The following is a 21,346-nucleotide window of genomic DNA, read 5'->3' as shown; positions in this document are numbered from 1 at the left end:
ATTCGGGTTCCCCTATTCTGACTTTGGAAAATCATCAAAAATTGGATAGAAATAATTATGGGCTTAAATTTATATGTTTATAATATTGAATGAGTCTATTTTCAACATAAATAAACGTGAATACCATTAAAATTATGTACGAGGAGATAATTAATTTTTAGTAAAGAAGGGTCAGAACTGTCAGACAACAGAATAGGGGTAATTTTAAAGAATAAACTGTACTTATTGGCTAAACCAAAAATTATGAAAATTTTATGGCAAGAATATATATGATTCTAGTTTCAGGAAAAAATTTTGTATCTTAATTTGGAGCTCTATAGCTTCAGATATAAATAATTTAGTGACTATGACACAGATGGACAGCTTGAATATTCATAAAAGTAAATAAAAAAAATATAGATAATGTTACTTACAAGTGTGTTATATACATTAAGGATGTGGAATGGAGAGGAGGAGGAGGAAAACATATATTAATATTCATTTAGCATGGCTAATTTGCATATTTTAGGCTCAGGGACTAAATTGAATAAAAGTAAAACTTTATGGGCAATTTTATAAAAATGTCAGAAATGACCAAATTGCATGAAATGGATTATTTTATTATTTAAATTACAAAATTGAATAAAATTATTAATTTAGTTCAAGATAGGGGGAAAACATGTTTTAGGGATTAAATTGAAAAGTGTTGAAATTATGGAAAATTCTAATATTTTATAGAATTCATGGACTGTTATCAATATGCATGAGAATAATAGCTGAAAATAAGGATTAAATTGCAAGAATTTTATTTTCCTGACCCTAAGGATGAAATCGTCATTAATTAAAAGTTTAGGGGCAAAATGGTAATTTTGCCTAGAGCATTAATTAAATGCATTAGAATATGAAATGAATGAAAATTATGATCAAATTTATTTATAAAGATCCGGACGACTCAAATATGAGACTTGATCATGGAAAAGAAAAGATATCGGATTAATAAAATTATAAACACAAACAAGCAATGAGGTAAGTTGGTGTAACTTGAATTGTATTTTAAATACTTGAAATATGTGGTTATGTGATGAAAATATGATTTGAATGTTCAATTCATGATATTTGATGAAATATTGATAATACTCGATATAAATTGAAAATAAATCCCGGTTGAATGAAAGGAAAATTCGATGGATCTCTGAAAAGGAATTGACGGTAAAAAGGATCTAGTCCGGACGGGTGATCCTATTCTGATATAGCCCTCCCGAAGAATACGTGTAAAATGGATTTAGCCCGGACGGGTAATCCAAATTAGGGTTTGAATTTAGCCTGGACTGGTAATTCAGATCCAAGCTCATTAGAGTAATTGTCGTTGCAGGGAATTTAGCCTGGACTGGTAATCCCGACAATACTCTATGAGTTTATATTACTGGATTTAGCTTGACCGGTAATCCCACTGTAAGGATGAGGTTCATGGAGTGTGCTCTCGAAATGAAATGTGTAAGACCATGGTTGAAAGATACCATGGCGACTGATATGAAATGTGTAAGACCATGGTTGAAGGATACCATGGCAACTGATATGAATGTGTAAGACCATGGTTGAAAGACACCATGGCAACTGATATGAAATGTGTAAGACCATGGTTGAAAGATACCATGGCAACCTGATATGAATGTGTAAGACCATGGTTGAAAGATACCATGGCAACATGATGAAAATGAGTAAGACCATAGTTGAAAGACACTATGGCATCATGTCAAAGATAAATAAGACCGTGGATGGGAGACGCTATGACATCTGTTGAACAATTGATATTCAGGTAATATGTATCAGATGACGAATGGTTATATGAAATAATTATTAAGATAGATAAACGAAATAACTATAAGTACATGGAATATAATTTATGTTAAGTTTGATATAAGCTATTACCGGAATAAATATACATAAAATATATGGAAATGATGGAGCATGAAATATTGATATAATGAAATGAATGATATATGCTTATGAAGAAACGGTAAGAGAATGATATGTTTCATGACATGTACATATATGATTATCTTTGATATGTTGATACAAGGAAATAATGTAACTAAAGACAATTATTAAACTCAAGTGTGACATGTCGAGAAAATAAGTATATCAATGTTGAATTTATATGAAATATGTGCAAGTATACTAACAATGACGTGGCTTGACGCTTAGACAAAGGTCAAGCTATTGATTGAATGGTAACATGTTTAATTATAAGAAGCATTGAAATGGTAAGTACTTAGATGAAAATAAAATTTAAGATTTTGCGAAATTTTTTATGATCCCGATTTAATTCCGGTTGGTTTTTAATGTATATTTGGGGCTTCGAGGGCCCAATAAAGAGACGTTATGATTATTTTCAAAATATGAATAATAAATGACTCAGAATTATCTGGAAATGTTCAGTAAACTCCGGTAATGCCTCGTACCTATTCCGGCAATGGATACGGGTAGGGGTGTTACAAAAACCTCACCTAAACACACACATATTTATACCATTCTCAAAACCCTAATTCAACTAACCAATATGTCATTCAAAGGCACCACATTATATCAAGACATCAACCATCAAACATGTCAATATTGTAACAATTCATACATGATAACCTATTTAATTACTTACCTAAAACATACCACATATTAACCATTCTTTAACCAATAAATTGTACCAACATGCCATATATATCCTTTATCAAAAAGTGACCAAAAGTACTTACCCAAAACAAGCATTTTAACTCCATTAAGCATACAAGAACATCAAAGCTCAAACATATCAAGTTACCATTTACATGTTTATCAAAAACACCATTATAAACCACCCTATATATGTTAATATTGCCATTTCTAAACATAAAAACCTAATTCAAATATGAACTAAAACATGTCACAAGTAACTATTTTCAAACCATCATCAACATGCCAAGAGAACCGTATCAAGAAGTACTTTAAGTAACCAAATTCACATAATTTGGTATGGCATCAAGGTGTACCAAACCAACATAACTTTCCAAAGCTTATACAAACCAAAACACCATTAACACATACACCATAATACCATTACAAATCACCCTATACATGCCATTATAAACCTTAATCAAATTACTCAACAACTATTGAATTGTTCACTGGATAGTGTGATAGATCTCCAACGAACTTCCAACCGATCTAGCTTCCGATAATCTGTAAAACAAGGAAAATAACTACATAAGCAATGAATGTTTAATAAGCTCGTATAAACATAAAACATAATCTACCATTTCAATAATGAAATTTATAGAACAAGTACAAATGTTACCAATGTCGTAAGCTTAGTAAAAGCCTATACAACATCATCAAACTCGCAAGTTAGCATACTTGTTCATGATACATATAAGATCAACCATGTATAAACATAACATTTAATTCATCATTGTTACCATAAGATCATGATTCATTTCATTTGCATATTTAACATTTCCAATACCATAAGTTTAGTACAAGCCTATTCAAGCATCATCAAACTCACATGTTAATAGGTTTATCAACAACATATGTAAACTCATTTACATCATAAACAGAATTTCATAAAATACATCACATAAGCTTTAGACTCTTCCATATAATCATGAACCTTTCTATTTAGTCACTTATCATTCCATTCTTTTTCTTACCCGTTGAACCCTCTAGAATTTTATCGGATACTCGGGAAAGCTCACATGAAGTGTGCCTTTATATATAACCGTAACATTTCCTTTACATCATTGCTCACACAAGCTGTGAAATGGGCCTGCCCACACGTGTTGTGGGTCGGAATGTAAGTTACACAATGTTGTTCACGTGAGCTATGGAGAATTTGCAACAAATGTAAGGCGTTAGCCATCGGTAAGACATTCAAGACCCGCACACAAAACATGAAATCCCTAATGACATGCATTTGCATCTTAAAAATTCCTAAGGTTCAACCGAGACTAGATATCCGTCAATTCTTCAAAGCATTGATTCGTTTATATATATTGATTTTATTTACATTAAAAATACATAATAAAAATTCCATTTAGATAACATTACAATAATTAAAATTCATACGAATTTACCTGACTAAATTGCAGCAATGACTAAGTACATGGGCTATTTGGTAATTTTCTGTTCTCCTCGATTTTCCACTCATTCTTGGTCTAAAAAATAATTTAATTCAATTTTCTAATTCTATCAGAAAAATCAATCCATTTTATGCAATTAAGTCCTTTTTTGACATTACAAAATTACCCTCAACATTTTACTTTTATACAATTTAGTCCTTAAGTTCAAAACATGCAAATTAACCATTTTTATTCAATTAATTCCATTCCAGCATTTAAAATAATTAATTTAGCTTATAACCTATAATAATGAAAATTTGCAAAATTACCCTCAAAGTTTACCCTTTTTGCAATTTAGTCCCTAAACCCGAAATTTGCAATTTCATCATTTCTAATTAAAATTCATGCAAACCAATTTTTACCTATTTTTATAACAGCCCATATTTATCATCCATTTGAAATATTTTCCTTTAAATTTACTATTTTCATAAATAAGTCATTATACTTTAAAATCATCAAAATTTACTTAATAAAATATATCTATTTAACAACAAAGCTTAACAATCTATCATAAACATTGAAAAACACCTCAAAATCATCCATGGCACATTATAAAACATTTAATAATTTCAAAAATAGAGATACTGAGTTAATGGGTCTAATTACAATAATTTAAAAATATAAAAATTATAAGAAATAAATGAAAAATGGACTTACATGCATCAATTTGAAGTTGGCCGACCCTTCACTAAAAAAAATGTCTTTCTTCATTATTTTTTTCGGTTGGAGAAGAAGAGAAGAAAAGATAGCTTTTGTTTTATTTTTTTTTATTTATCAAATTACCTTTTTACCCTTAAGATTTTAATTTAAAAATTTACAAAGCATATCCATAATTGTCCACTATCAATATGCATATCTACCATTTAAGTCCATTAGTTCACCTTTTCAAAGCTAATTGGTCCAATTAACTAATAGAAATCAACTTTTGCAACTTTTACAATTTAATTCTTTTCAATTAATTAACTATCTAAATATTAAAGTTTCTTAACGAAACTTTAATACAACCTTAATAACACTCCATGAATATTTAATAAAATATTTACGATTTAGTTTATAGAAACGAGGTCCCGATACCTTATTTTCTAAAACCACTTAACTTTAGGGTCATATCACTTGAACCTAATTATTCATTCAAACAACATAATTTGCCAATTCAAATTTTATTTTAATACTATAATTGACTCGGAAATATTAAATAATAATATTTACAGGCTCACTTGTCGGATTTGTGGCCTCGAACTACTGTTTTTGACACCATTGAAAAACAGGTTGTTACAAATTTTAATTTTAGAAAATTTAAAATTATTATGATTTTTGTTTAGAATTTTATGGTATTTTTACTTAAAAACTCAAAATTCCTTAAAAATATTAAAATTTTCATAAAAATGCAAAACAAAGATTCCTAAAATTTTAAAAAATCATAACATTTTAAAAATTTTCATAAAAATTCTAAAAATTTCTAAAACTAAAATTCCAAACAAACTGTTATAAAATAAAAAGACAGAAAATAAAGAACAAAGAACATAAGAGAGAAAAGAGAGAGCATATTTTATTGATTAATCAAAATATTTATAAAACTTCTCCAAACTCTCCATTTATATACGTAAGAAGTAAAATGAAGTAGATCTACTTCTAACGACTATTAGAATTTAAAGTTATTTTAGATGTTATTTTGATAATTTTCAAAAATAAAAATAAAACAAAAATCCCCAAAATATTAAAACTTAGGAAATTATAAAATCATTATCTATTTATTTAAAATTACAAGTATGTGAAACTTCAAAAAAATCATAAAATTAAAATAAATCCATTTGTTTTGAATTTAAGGTTTTTATAAAATGTTAGAATTTTATGAAAATTTTAAAATTCATGTATTATTTTGAGAAAATTTAGGAATTTTTTTGTATTTTTATGATTTTTGATATTTTAAAAGGAATTTTAAGTTTTCTTAAATAAAAATACCATAAAATTCTAAAAACTTTCATAATATTCTAAAATTTTAAAACATGAAATTCCCAATAAATATATATTTTAAATTTTATGATTTTTTTATGTTTTGCATGCTTATAATTTTAATTTTTAAATAATTTTTTAAAATAGATTATTTTTTAGTTTTTTTATAATTTATGAGTTTTAAGAATTTTTGGGTGTTGAATTTTAATGATTTTTTTTTATAATTTTAGCAATTTTATGTATTTTTCCCCTTAACACGTGGTAGTGTTTGATTGATTGGTTTAATTTTTTTAACAAAAATTTGGATGGGTAACAGGGATTAAGAGCAGGGGCCAAACTGATAACAAAAATAAAGCATAAGGGTCAAATTGATAAAAATAGTACAGGTACTAAAATGAAAATTTAGCTATAGTACAAGGGCCAAAAGTGGTATTAAGCCGAAAAACTAAGTTTATTTCTAGCCCAACTGGCAGATGATATTTTCTTTGCATCTTGTTTGATTTTTAAAATGGCCAACGAGAAAGTTAACCCCATAAATCTATCCCAGTATAAGGTTGATCAAGCCCAGCAAAAAGGGAAAATATTATTGGACAAAATTAAAGCCCAGGAATAACAAACAACCCATGATTGCAATGCCCATGAACGATATCATGAGTTGCCGACATTGGAGCCGGTGGCAACCGGAAAGTTAAAAACATTTTACCTTTTTTGTTTGCACTAATCTTAGCAGTGACTTTTATATTTTCTTTACTCATAAGTTCGTCGGCAGTCTTTCTTCAAGACACACTCCGTTGGAGCTGCTTAGAAGCTAGTAGTATTGTTGTAAGCTTAGTTCATCTCTTTCTTTGCCGTGTTTCATTTTTAGACTGCAACTTTCTCTTCTTTCCCCCTCTCTTGTAAGTTAAGCAGATTTTATGTTGCTATAGTGATTTGGGTTTTTCTTTTTCTGTTTTAATCTTTTTTATAGAAAGAAGTGTTGCTTTTGATGAATTGGGTATCGATATTTCTATGGTTTTTTGCTCTTTTTTGTCCAAAAGAAGTTGCTTTTTCCACCGAGGATTGCATTTAGGTAAGCACTTCTCTTGCCCAAATAGTGAAGACATTGTATTCAGAGCAATTTGTGTTAATTTAAAGCATAGAAGATGGAAATTCTTGGATCAAGTGTTCTCAAGTCTCACAAATGCATTGGTGAGTCGTGTTGTTGGCGAGTTTCAGAACTCACCTCAGTTAGCCTTGGAATTTTACGATTGGGTTGGGGAGAAAAAAGGGTTCCCACTCTCATTGACATCGCGTTGTGCTCTAATTCATGTGTTGGTCAAGTCGAGGCGATTCGATGATGCATTGTCTCTAATGGAGAAATTAATATATGTAAATGGAATGATCCCAATGGAAGTTTTGGATGGTTTGTTGGATAGTTATGAAATTTGTAAGTCATGTCCAGCCGTCTTTGATGCATTGGTTAGAGCTTGCACTCGATGTGGTGCAACCGAAGGTGCTTACTTAGTCATTAAGAAGTTGAGAATGGAGGGTCGTCTTGTTACTATTCATGCTTGGAATAATTTTTTGAGTCAACTATTGAAGTTAAATGAAATTGTTAGATTTTGGAACATGTATAAGGAAATGATTTCTTACGGGTATATTGAGAATGTGAATACTTTTAACTTGGTTGTATATGCTCTTTGTAAGGAATGTAAATTGCTAGAAGCTATTTCGACATTTTATCGGATGTTGAAGAGTGGGATCCTGCCTAATATTGTTACTTTCAACATGATAATAGATGGAGCTTGTAGGGTGGGTGGCATAGAGCTTGCTTTGAAGCTAGTTGAAAAGATGGGAGTAATGTCAGAGAACTTTGTTTCGCCCAACACTGTAACTTATAATTCTATCATTAACGGGTTTTGCAAATTAGGGAAAGTTGCGTTTGCAGAAGAGGTCCTTAATGATATGATTAAGGCAGGTGTCAAGCCTGATGTAAGGTCTTATGCAGCAATGATAGATGGTTATGCACGAGGAGGGTGTTTGGAGGAGGCATTAAGATTGTGTGATGAAATGGTGGAAAGGGGCTTGATGCCTAATACAGTTGTTTATAATTCAATCCTCCATTGGCTTTACTCAGAAGGTGATATTGGGGGATCTTCTTTAGTATTATCGGACATGATTGACAAGCATGTATTCCCTGATCAATTCACCTACTCTACTCTTATACAGGGGCTTTGCAGAAATGGATATATGATGCAAGCTTTTAAATTTCATTGCCAGATTATGGAAAAGAATGTTATTGAAGACACATTCTCACACAATATTCTCATCAATTACCTTTGTAAAAGCAATGATTTATCAGGAGCCATGCAACTTGTGGGTAGCATGTTCATCCATGGTTTAATTCCTGACTTGGTCACGTATGGTGCTTTAATTGATGGGTATTGCAAGGAAGGGAAACTAGGAAGTGCTGTTTGGGTCTACGAAAAGATGAAGGTGGAGAAAAAGCCCAACATAGTGATATATAACTCTATTCTTAATGGATTGTGCAAGGATATGTCAATGGATGCTGCAAGATGGATGATAGATTCATTAAAGAGTCTGGGTTTACCTGATGCTGTAACATATAATACTCTCATTAACGGTTATTGCAGCTGTGGTAATATGGACGAGGCATTTTCTCTGTTAATGGAGATGCGAAAGGTAGGGAGGTTTGTAAACACAGTAACTTACAATACATTGATAAACTTTCTTTGCAAGTGTGGGTGCATTCAACAAGCAAAAGAACTAACGAAGAGAATGGTTCTAGATGGCCTGATTCCTGATTTTATAACATACACGATGCTCATTACATGTTCTGCTAAGAATTGTAGCGCAGATGAAGTTATTGAATTGCATGACTCCATGGTGCTTAACGGAGTGGTTCCTTCCCGACAGACATATCAAGCTATTGTCAGACCCCTCCTTGGGGAAGAAAATGAGGAGACAAGAGTTTAGTTTTTATATTTTCTTACTCATGTTAGTTCAGTTGCCTTTGATTTTTTCCCCCTTCTTTCTTATTCATTGTCATTAGATGATGAACAACTGAGAACTTTTTCTTTATGTCAAATAAATATAGAGATTTCGCCTATGGTGTGGATTTTAGTGAATTATGCAGCTGTCGAACACGACAGGTTGCTAATTTATGCCATTGTATGTATTATTATGTGAAATTTTCTACTTGAAAAACAGTTTTAGGAAAAGATGATGTTATGATGATTGTTTCTGTTTTGTTTATGAGTAGGATATGGATTCAGGGGCCTGGAAGTTCTTGAATTAGCCTGTTCTTTCCTTTCTTATTACTTAGAGCTTTAAATCTCATAGGTTCAAAGGAGTAGACATTGACAGTAAAAAGCTCCTGCAACACTGATCTAGGAAGATGATGGAGCATTGCGGTTCTGATGCAAGATGTTTCGACCTGTTAAATTGGAAATGATCTTCTGCATAATTTTGACTAATGATGTATCGGTCCATGAATGTGTGGCCTTGAAATTTCATCATCTTTTTTGTTCCTTTATTTTCCCTCATTTCTTATTGTTACAGGGTATAGAACACCAGCAATATGTCTGAGGCAACGCATTTGTTTTCTGAAATGTAATCTTTTGATTATTTTGTATGGAAATATGATAGACATTCAAATCATAAAGCTCTTTTGATCTGTTCTCCAACCATTTTTACAGAAAATCAGTTTTTTTGCAACATAAAGTCTATGGCTTTTCTTATCAGGTACATAACCTTTTCCACACATATTTTCTGGAAATTAACACAAGTAAATATTGTAAGTATGGTTGAAAAGTATCAAAATTCATGGAGTAGCATATACCTTTCAGAATAGGGAACCTATCAAGTTAGGATCCAAGAAACAACCATTCAGAGGTTGCCACTTCAAAAAGGCCCCATCAAGATGTAATGGTGAAAAATCAATGGACACAAATTTCAAAATCCTTATCCCAAAACCTCATCCATTCCCTCCCTCTCACTTCCACACATTCTCTCTGATTTCCTCCATACCAGAAACAACTCTCCAACACACAAAAGGATAAGACTTGATAAAAATCAAAATACAAAAACAAGCCATTGTAGGAAAAAGCTCTTTCTCTTGCTCTCTTTAGAGTAAATTTCTCTTGCAATCCTTTGTAGAGATCCGGGATCCATTGTCACCATGTCTTGCTCAAATCTGACAATGTGGGTGTCCTCAAAACCCTCTCTTTCTGACACTTCTTCACTCTCTTTCCGTTCTTTCATCAGCCCTTTTCAGCTCCCGTCTCAGAGCTCAACCCCCGGTAACCCTTCCAGGTCCTCATCTGTAACCCCAGTTCACTGTGGTCTTCGTGAGCTTAGAGACCGTATTGATTCAGTAAAGAACACGCAGAAGATCACTGAAGCTATGAAACTTGTGGCTGCTGCTAAAGTTAGGAGAGCACAAGAAGCTGTTGTCAATGGCAGACCTTTCTCTGAGTCCCTGGTTGAAGTTCTTTACAACATCAATGAACAGCTCCAGACTGAAGACATAGATGCTCCTCTCACAAACGTCAGGCCTGTCAAAAAAGTTGCTTTGGTTGTTGTTACTGGTGATCGTGGTCTCTGTGGAGGTTTCAACAATGCTATCCTCAAGAAAGCTGAAGCTAGAATTGCAGAATTGAAGCAGCTTGGACTTGATTATACAATAATCAGTGTGGGGAAAAAGGGTAATTCATATTTCATCCGCAGGCCTTACATCCCAGTGGACAGATTCCTAGATGGTAGCTCACTCCCTACAGCTAAAGAAGCTCAGGCAATTGCTGATGATGTTTTTTCACTCTTTGTTAGTGAAGAAGTCGATAAAGTGGAGCTTTTGTACACCAAATTCGTATCCTTGGTTAAGTCTGATCCTGTGATTCATACTTTGCTTCCACTTTCACCAAAGGGTGAAATCTGTGATGTAAATGGTGTTTGTGTTGATGCTGCTGAGGATGAGTTCTTCAGATTGACAACCAGGGAAGGGAAACTGACGGTGGAGAGAGAAGTTATGAGGACTGAGACAGCTGATTTCTCTCCCATTTTGCAGTTTGAGCAGGACCCAGTTCAGATTCTTGATGCTTTGTTGCCTCTTTATCTCAACAGCCAGGTTCTGAGGGCTTTGCAGGAATCACTAGCCAGTGAGCTTGCAGCTAGGATGAGTGCCATGAGCAATGCTACTGATAATGCCCAGGAACTGAAAAAGACCTTGTCTATTGTCTACAACCGGCAGCGTCAAGCGAAAATCACCGGAGAGATATTGGAGATTGTTGCTGGTGCCAATGCTTTGGCTTAATGAACTTGAAACCTGTTTCACCGTCAATTATGTTCCCTTGTAGGTATTAAAAAGAAATTATTAAATTATGAGTAGTTTCCTTATTCATTCCTATATACTTGTTTAAGAACAGCCATGCTGATATGTTTTTTTTGCATTGTAATTCTCGAATGCTTATGAACTCTTTGCACAGTGAGAGCTGCAATGTCTTTTGGAGTTGAAAAATAAGAGCATTTACCCATCTTTGTATGTTATTTGCTCCTTACATGTATGATACTTGTCCGGTCACCGTCGAAGATCAGACTTTCGCATGCTCCAGTTGCCTTTGATATATTGCAAGCAAGAATAATTTTCTTCCTTGAATTTAAACCGTGAGAGATTCAATAGGCTTCATTCATTAGAGCTGCTCAAGAGGGGCCTTTTTTCATGCAGGTTCATTTGATTCCCTGCAGCTTTTGGTTACTTAATCTTATCATCTGTTTCTTTGGACAATTAAAAGGGTTTAGATGAAACCAAGATATCAATTTGCTTCATTACATTTACATCATTGCTTATATTAGATTCTTGGCTTTATAAGTTAAGTCTTTAAGGCCGGATTCCTGAATCGGCGGCCGATTACAGACCACATCCGAAGTTTTGGTTACAAAATATGGTGAATCTAAGTTAATTTACTGGCAATTTAGAGCCTAATAAATCGAAATGATATGCAGATTTATATATCAGACAAAAGGAACAAAATACCAAACACAGAATCCTGCATAATATGGCAACTAGTTGGAAAGCTAACCATATGAATGCGTTTGAGGAGCATCACTCCTATTTAGATTAATTGTTGTTTAAGATCAGGCGAAGCTCATTAAGGTCCAAACTAAGTGTGATTAGTGGTCAAGCCCAAGTTCATTTCTAGTCAAAGTTGATGCTGGATTTTTAAAGGTCCAAAAGATTCAAACTCCATATGAGTTCAAGTCTTAGGCGCAAGGAGGCCTTCACTGCTCCCATATGAGTATTGAAAATGATCGTAAAATATATATATATATATATATATATATATATATAAAGTTCGAATTTTCTAACGAAATGCAAGTTTTGTGACGCTGAAAATTGGAGAACTTGAGTTTTTCGACTATGGAAACCTGCTGATACAGTAAATGAAGAAAGTATAGGATTTAAAGAGAGAAGGATTCAATGGGAGAAATGAAAATGAAAGGAATTTTTATTTTTTTATAGACAAAACTGAGTCGGCTTTTGCTTCATAAACCTTTCCACAGTTTTCGGTTGTTCTTTTTAGATCTTCCACTTCTCCACTTCTTTTTATTGCGACATTAGTCCCTTTCATTTCACATTCTTTTAAAATTTTGAAAATTTTCTTTTAAATTATTTCTTAATCTTGATCTTTTATATATTTTATTTATTTATTTTATTTTATTTTTCAATTGTTTTCTTTAAGTTTTATTTTTTTTTTAAAATTCCATTTAGGCATGACAATCTTGTACTTATAAAGTCTCATGATACATGCCCATGATTATCTTTTATTCATTTAACAAGATAAATGTATATCCTGTCACGTCATACTAACGGATAAGAGGATCTCTCCTATAAATGCCTTGACAAACAATGAAGAAAGGATTGATCTCTTAACACCTTAAAGCTACTTTATGCAGTTGTTTTCTTGATCAACCTGTCATTTTGTCTCTGTCCCGGCTCTTGGCCTCTTTAGGTGAACCAGCCTTCATCCATTGCACCACCACGAATTCTTTGTTGCTCCTCCTTACCTCTTTCCTTGTTATACATTGTATCAACAATTGGTGCAGTGTACGTGGATCCAAAATGTCTCAGAATCACAATGATGCTACCTATAACCCCATTAATAAGAATAACGGCGCCAACCCTGCCAATTCCTCCACTTTAATGAATGGAAATAACGCCACCAACATTGAACTTCCCTTAACACAAACCAAGACATCAACTCGCCTAGCCATGATCACCATGGAAGCCCTGACCCAACTTTTGAATGTCCTCATTAGTCTCTCCACTAACCCAACGATTGTTGCCTCTCATTCAATTTCTAACACCCCATCATATCCTACTACCCCACAATATCTCATAGATAACCTTATAGAACAAATTCTCTCTTGTTTAGCTTCCCAACCTCAACCCCCTGTTGTGGCTTTTCTCTAGATCAAGCTTCCAAGTGACAACAACTTTTTGGTTTTCAACACTATGTACTGAGATGTAGGAAATAATACGTCTTATGGAGGAAAAACTTTTGGCTTAGTAACTTTAGTTCCAAGAACAACAAAAGCGTCAATGCCTATTGGATCAACAAAATGCCAATAATGAACAGTTTATCACGAAGTTGCGTGCATCCAAAGATGCTGCAGAAGGTGGTGGTCTACCCCTTCCGCAAGAACCAGAAGGTATGACACTAACTACTATTTGTAAAGATGAGAAGGATCGCAATGATAATGAAGTGGTACAAGATCTTCAGCCTATCAATTGTCTAGGACGAGAACCCTAAAACAAGGTTGTTTCCGTTGAAGAACAAATTGCAACCCTCTTATTGGAGTTCTTGCAAGAGGCTAAGGGTTCTAAGTCTGATGAAGTTTGTTGGAGTTACGTTAATGAACCCTTAACCCCTTCCGTGCTGACCATAACCTTTCTTCTTTTTTCAAGTTTCCCAAGTTGTCTTATACTTGTACGAGTGACCCAAATGACCATTTAGCTTACTATTACAACAACCATATGAATATTCTTGGGGTTTTAGATGTTGTGAAATGTAGAGCTTTCTCTATAAATCTTTTTAGCAGTGCTAGACAGTGGTACCTATCGCTTCCCTCGGGGTCTATCAACAACTTTGATTAGTTAGTCGAGTTATTCATGAATAGATTTTTAGTCAACAAAACCCCATTACAATCCCTAACTTATCATATTTTCCATCTGATAGAAGGAGAAAGAATCCCTCCGTGATTTCATGAAGAGATTTAATGTTGCAACCATGATAACAAAGGGTGTTGCTGATGGTTTAACCACTCTAGTCTTTTTGGTTGGAATTACTCATAAATTTCTCCCATTCCACCTTATTGCTAACTGCCATAACGTTGCCTACATAAGAGTACGGGGGCCTAGTAAGCAAAGCTAGACACGGAGGGACTAAATTACATAGAGTCACCACTAACCAATTAGGGCTAGGTTGGTTAGCCACCTATCATCTAAAAATCTAGAATTAATACTATGGAAAAATCCTAAAAATCTAGACCTGATCTCATCACCAAATTTCGGGTTCGGGAGTACAGTTACGTGTAGGGAAGGTTATAGCACTTGTAACTCCCCAAAATTTCTAATTTCGTTATTGTGAAAATATGACACAAATATTTGTCAACTTTAGTGGTTATGTGTTCTGTGAGTGTTTGGGAGGTCCCAAGTTCAAGCTTTCACTTGGGAAAATTTAGGTATGTTGAATGAATTAGGCCCTACTCTTGTTTAGTAGGCTTTTATTTAATTGTTGGTAAAAATATATTAGAATGGGCCTACTGGTCTGGTGGTTAAGTGGAGGGTTAGTGTGTAAGAGGTCTTGTGTTTGAGTCCCTGTGCAAGTAGGGGAATTAGTTTTTGTTTGAGGCGTGTGGCATGGCGGAGTTCAAATTAAACTGGACTGCTGAGTAGTTGTGTTTTAGTGAGTTAATAGGGAGTGTTTTTAAGAGATAATTGGGGAGAAGTTATCAAAATAAGATTTTCTTCTTATCAGTTTTCTATTTTCTTTTTTCCCAACAAATTTTCTAATGTTAGACTTTTGTTTCTCTGCCGTTTCTCTCCCTTCTTGTTCACTTTTGGTTTTTGTTCCCCTTTGGCCGAATCTTGTTTCTTCTCTTTCCCCTCTCTTTTCGTTTTCTTGATCGTTTCATCTCTTGCTCTATAGCTGAAATTCTCTTCTCTTTTCCCTACTCTTTTCTTTTTTGTATTTTTTGTGAGTCATCTCTTTGGGTGCAACTTTCGACTTCATCTATTTCTGTAAGTGGAATTTTTCCCCTTATTTATCATATTTCGATTATGCAATTAACAAAGGGTTCATTTTACTCTCATTCAGGTGCTGTTCAAAGGTTTTAAGCGAATATTCCAGTGTATGGAGGCAGCTGGTTATTGGATTCGTCGCTGTAAGTTTTCGAATTGTTGTTGCTTTAGTTTCTCGAGTTTTATATTGGGTTTGATTGATTAATCAAATGATTAATTAAGGGATATATTGGTCAAATATAGGTTTTAGAAGGCTCGGATTACTTTGCACATCGAATCGATACCAGGTGTATACCCGAAATGTAGAAAACGGGATTCGACGAAAAGCCGAAATTGCTTGCCGTCGATAAATAAGAGAAAACAGAGAAAATGATGCGAAAAATTGTAGAGAAAGAAAATAAGGATGTTATAAACTTGGAAATCAACATTTTGCACTAAAATAGTTTTAGACAGCAGTAGTAGTCTAACTTTGAAAAATCATCAAAAATATTGGAAATTGAGTTAGAGGTTTAATAAAATATGAAATTAAATTTTATTGAGTATAGTTTTTCATGGAAGAGACAGTGTAAGCAATGGAATTGTAAATTATGCGATATAATAAATTTTTTGAGACAAGGTCAGAATGATTTTGGGTTCCCCTAATTTGAATTTGGAAAATCATAAAAAATTGTAAAAAGATAATTAGGGGCTTAAATTTATATGTTTAAATATTTAATGAGTCTATTTTTAAGATAAACAAATGGAAACATCATCCAAATTCCGTACTAAGAGATAAATAATTTTTAGTAAGGAGAGGTTGAAGCTGTTAAACAATAGAATAGGGATAAATTTGAAAATTTTATTGTACTTATTTGATAAATTATAAATTCTAAAAATTTTATGATAGAAAGGTATTTGAGTCTAGTTTCAAAAACATCAAGCAGATCTTAATTTGGAATTATGTAGCTCATGATATAAATAATTTAGTGACAATGACTCAAGTAGACAGCTTTGAATGAACATATAAGTAAATAGTGAAGACATATATGAATATTTAGCTAGCATGGGTTACATTAAAAATGAATCACACGGACAAGGCCAATGTGGGCTGTGTGGGCCACACGGGCATGTGAGCTCATTTTTTTGAAAAGTTGTTTAAGGTTGCATGGGTCGCCCAAGTCAACTGTGAACCTACTAAAGGGTCGGTAAACCCTACTCAGACCCCTATATGATTGATCTGTCTGTCTGATTTCTGTACCAAATATGAATTATGATATCTGAATGCATGTACTATAATTACATAATAGCATGACATCTTTTGTATGTTGCATTGCATCGAGGTGGGTTATTGTTATCTGGAAGAAGTGTCTGAACGGCTATTAAGCCTGTTATCTGGCAGCTTTGCTGCATATTTTTGATTATGTGTCGCATTTCGGTACAGTATGGTGTGTAGGGATGGGTGTGTAACACCCTTAACCCATATCCGTCACCAGAATAGGGTTACGAGGCATTACCAGAAATCACACACAATTCACATTCATTAATACATTCATAATCAAAATCTAGTCATATCAATCACATTGTCCCTTGTAAGGTTCTACGAGACCTTAAAATATGCTTAGAAGTGGTTCGGGACTAAATCGATAACATTCACAAACTTTGAGAAACTTATAAATTTTTTTAATTTTAGGGTCACACGCTCGTGTGAACAGGCTGTGTGCCTCACACGGCTACCAGGCACGCTCATGTCACAGGCCGTGGGAAAATAGGGCATACATACTGACTTGCACCATATGGCCGAGAGCACGTCTACGCGCCAGGCCGTGTAAAATCTTAGAAAGGTTATTGACTTGGGTCACATGGCCGACCACACGCCCGTGTGCCAGCCGTTGTACCACACACAGCCAGTAGACATGCCCGCGCGTCTAGGCCGTGTCAAAACTGTAAGGTATACTGACTTTAAATCGAAGGGTACCCCAGGGGACACACGGCCATGCAACAGACTGTGTGTCGCATACGGTGGAGACACACACTCGTGTCTCTACCCATGTGGACAAAAATAGGCTATTTACAAAGCCAATTTACCACCCTAACCACAAGCATACATAGCAACCAAATAACACTATTTCAATACATCTTTAAGTGACCAAAAACTTACCAATTCATACACATATCATGCCATCTATTCACAACCATTTCCACTACTCAATTCCATAACCTAAACATACCATTTCACTATACCAAAAACATCAAACATATATAAATACTAAATGCATTTATCCATAAACTTATTACCTATTTCATATTTCAACATATACCATATGGTCATCTAAAATCAAACCACAATATGGTATTATCCAAGCCTAAGCACATCAATTAACATCTAATCAAAATAACCAACACATAATCACACCAAATAAGCCAACATATAAGGCATTATATATATCATATAATTAACTTATCAAACACATAACTTAAGCCAACTTAAATGGCCAAATCCACACCAACATTTACAAGCCAAATCACATGGCTAAAATCACAACTCAAAACATATCAAGATAACTCTAGCTTATACATGCTATATACCATATATACAAAGCTCCCAAAAATACCAACGAGTTGATCGATAGTGCGATGAATTTTCCCATTGATCGCAGAGTCCGAGCTAGCTTCGATGATCTATAAAAACATGGAAAGAACACACAAAGTAAGCTTTAAAAGCTTAGTAAGCCATACACAAATAAACCATCTTATGAATCAATATCTTTACCATCAATTAAACAAGATATAAATAAGCACAATTAAATACACATTCAAGATCACAAACCTTTCTATTAATCAATTTATACTTCTCAAACATACCAATTCCTTAATTACTTTCTCTTCTCAAAGATCATATGAATTTTATACATACCTGAATCACTTGGCTCATTCACATATTCTTTCTCGACTTAACTTTTCCCGTTGAACTGTTCGGAATCAATAAGGATACTTGGAAATCATATAAACTCGTACAATGCCATATCCCTAATATGGTCTTACATGTAATCACATAACGATGCCACTGTCCCAAACAGAGTCTTACACGAAATCGATTAACGATGCCAATGTCCCAAACATGGTCTTACATGTAATCTTAATACAATGCCAATGTCCCAGACATGGTCTTACATGTAATCACATATCGATAACCTAATGTCATGACATCTGTATCCTATACTATTCCTAAGGTTCGTACGGGACTTTCGGATGTTGAAACTCTGTCGATTCTTGCTCATAAATGCTAATTCAATATTTATAACAATTCAATGGAAAGTAAAAACATATAATTCAATTTAAAAGCATTCAATTGCATATGAACTTACCTCGTAGTCGGAATAGATGAATTGGATCGATTATTCGATAACTTTCGATTTCCCTCGATCTAAATCCGATTTCTTTCTTTCTTGATCTATATACATTCAAAATTAACTCTTTTATTCCTCAATTCATTCAATTTCATCCAAAGCACACAATTTGGAGCATTTTACACGTTAACCCCTATAATTTTATATTTTCTCAATTTAGTCGCTATTTCAAAACAACTCAAAATACACCAAATTTCAATATGTTCATGTTAGGCTGAATTTTACCTAGGTCCCTAGCAGCCCATTAATTCAATTTATTTCATATTTAGACCTCTAAATTTTGAAATTTCACAATTTAATCCACAATAAGCATTTTTATAAAAAAATCACTTAATTAAACATAATAATCTATCATCAAATACTCATTTTCCGTCATCAAACATTCAAGAACTCAAGCATTCATCAATTGAACTTCACAAAATCATCAACAAATTCAAAAATTAAAGCATGGGCTAGCTAGTACTCGAAGCAACGATCACAAAAATATAAAAATCATCAAAAACTGAGTAAAGAACATACCTTAATCAAAGAATATGCTAGCCAAATATCAAAGCCCTAAAATGGCTTCTCTTCTTTCTCAATTTCAATTGATAGCAAGAAAATATGAACACAAATTAACTTTGTTTTTATTTTATTATACTTAATACATATTTTACCATTTTACCCTTAATGAATAAACATTAAAATTCCACTAACTATAGGCATATTTGTCCATCCATTATTTAAATGGCCTATTTACAACATAAGAACTTCACATTTAATAAGCCATAACAAATAGACACCTTTATCAAATAGAATTCAACTTTTGCCTTTTACGCGATTAAGTCATTTTTCTCAAATTGACTATTAAACGATAAAATTATCTCACGAAATTTTCACACATATATATTCACATGCTGTAAATACCAAAAATAATATTAAAATAATTTTTTGACCTCGGATTTATGGTTCCAAAACCACTATTCCGATTTAGTTAAAAACCGGACTGTTACAGAGTGAGTTGATTTAATCCCCACATGGCGTGTAGGGATGGACGGAGATGGTATGTAGAGTTTGGTAGGTAGGATTCTGATTTTCTGCTATTGCATATTGTATCTGAGATGGGCCAAGGCCCTAAATTATATCTGAGACTGTATCCGAATGGGCCAAGGCCCAAATTGAATCTATAATGGGCTCAGGCCCCAGACTGTAATTTATTATTTTCTGATGTGTATCTGTATGTATGTTTTCTATGGGGATTACACATTGAGTTTGTGAAAACTCACCCCTTTTTCTATTTAATCTGTACAGGTAATCCCCAGATTTAGGCGGATCGGTGTAGCGGAAGGCTCGACGATGACCACCACTACTAAACTGCTTTATAACAACTTTTGATTTTATATTATCTTTAGGTATTTATTATTGCAATGTTGGGACTTTGGACTGTTTGACTTAAATTGGGATTTTATACTATTTTTATGGATTTTTAAACTGCAACTCAACAAAACACGGTTTTTTTCTAAAAACTAAGATTTTTGGTTTCGTAAAATAATTGGTTTCAAAAGCTTCCGCTTAAAAGACATGTTTTAAGGCAAATCAGCTAGTTCATGTTTTTTTTAATTAAATAAAAGCTAATTAACTAGAACGATTTTAACTTGTCAATCTCGATTTCAGATCCCATTCCATGTGATATCACTAGATTCGACCATAACGTCTAGGTCGGGTTTAGGGTGTTACAGTACCCCCACAACGGGGATAGTCCTATAGGGTCTTAAGAGATAAATTTTTTTTTATTTAAGCATATTACTGTCTTAATCTAAGCTAAAATCTTATGAAAATCTTAAATAAAAACTCTAAAAGAAAGGCCTCTGATTTACGTGTAGCTTCATTAAGATGTGTTCACCAAACTTATCTAATTTGAAACTTAAATTAGAGATTTTTACTTTTAACAGGAACCCCTAAAGGATACCAAAATAATTCTAGTAAAATACCTCCAATTCCTAAAATTAATTCTATTTTAGAATTCTAAAAAAAATATAGAAATTACCAATGAATTCAGAGAAATATTAAAATATATCTACAACTTATTCGATCTATTATTATTATTATTATTATTTTAAAATATTTAATTAATAACGTTGAACTTATCAAGATCTTACGAAAGTATCCTATGTCGGGTTTATGATTTATTTTACTTTAAAATTCTTGATCTAAGATTTAAATTAGTCAAAATCCTAAACTAATAAATCTTAAATAGCATTTATTAGCTTTCTTAAAAAGTTTCTAAAATAAAATACTCGAAAGACCTATTCATGATTTACAATTCACCTAAAAAATCTTTAGTTTTAATCTTGAATAAAGTCCTAAAAATATTTACATATTAACTTAAGATCCTAATCCTATACGATATTTAAAACTAATTTAAAACCCTAAAAATATTTTACATATTATTTATAATTTTCTAAGGTAAATGGTAGGTGAGATATTAAGGACTAACCTAAATCCAAATGTAAATACCTTATGGTTTCATTAAAATATAACACGTACTTAACTAATTTCATGTCAACAATTATAGGATGAAAAAATGACCTAAAATTTTA

General features: G+C 33.0%; 2 protein-coding genes across 2 annotated transcripts; both read left to right on the top strand.

Moving 5' to 3' along the window:
• Positions 1-7,091: 7,091 nt before the first annotated feature.
• LOC108485552 (pentatricopeptide repeat-containing protein At1g11710, mitochondrial) lies at positions 7,092-9,304 on the top strand. The gene has a single exon (XM_053029573.1). The coding sequence runs from the start codon at positions 7,092-7,094 to the stop codon at positions 9,057-9,059; it is 1,968 nt and encodes a 655-aa protein (XP_052885533.1). The 3' UTR covers positions 9,060-9,304.
• Positions 9,305-9,799: 495 nt separating this feature from the next.
• Positions 9,800-11,601, top strand: LOC108485553 (ATP synthase gamma chain, chloroplastic). The gene has a single exon (XM_053029574.1). It carries the CDS (start codon positions 10,264-10,266, stop codon positions 11,392-11,394), a length of 1,131 nt encoding a protein of 376 aa, XP_052885534.1. The 5' UTR covers positions 9,800-10,263; the 3' UTR covers positions 11,395-11,601.
• Positions 11,602-21,346: the final 9,745 nt, after the last annotated feature.

The sequence above is a fragment of the Gossypium arboreum genome, chromosome 6 (assembly GCF_025698485.1).
Source record: "Gossypium arboreum isolate Shixiya-1 chromosome 6, ASM2569848v2, whole genome shotgun sequence".
In the NCBI taxonomy this organism is placed as follows: Eukaryota; Viridiplantae; Streptophyta; class Magnoliopsida; order Malvales; family Malvaceae; genus Gossypium; species Gossypium arboreum.
The sequence above is the reverse complement of the archived record's forward strand: the minus strand, read 5'-3'. Positions and strand labels throughout refer to the sequence as shown.

Coding starts and splice junctions, on each gene's coding strand:
- LOC108485552 (XM_053029573.1), top strand. CDS start 7,092: ATGGTTTTTTGCTCTTTTTTGTCCAAAAGAAGTTGCTTTTTCCACCGA.
- LOC108485553 (XM_053029574.1), top strand. CDS start 10,264: ATGTCTTGCTCAAATCTGACAATGTGGGTGTCCTCAAAACCCTCTCTT.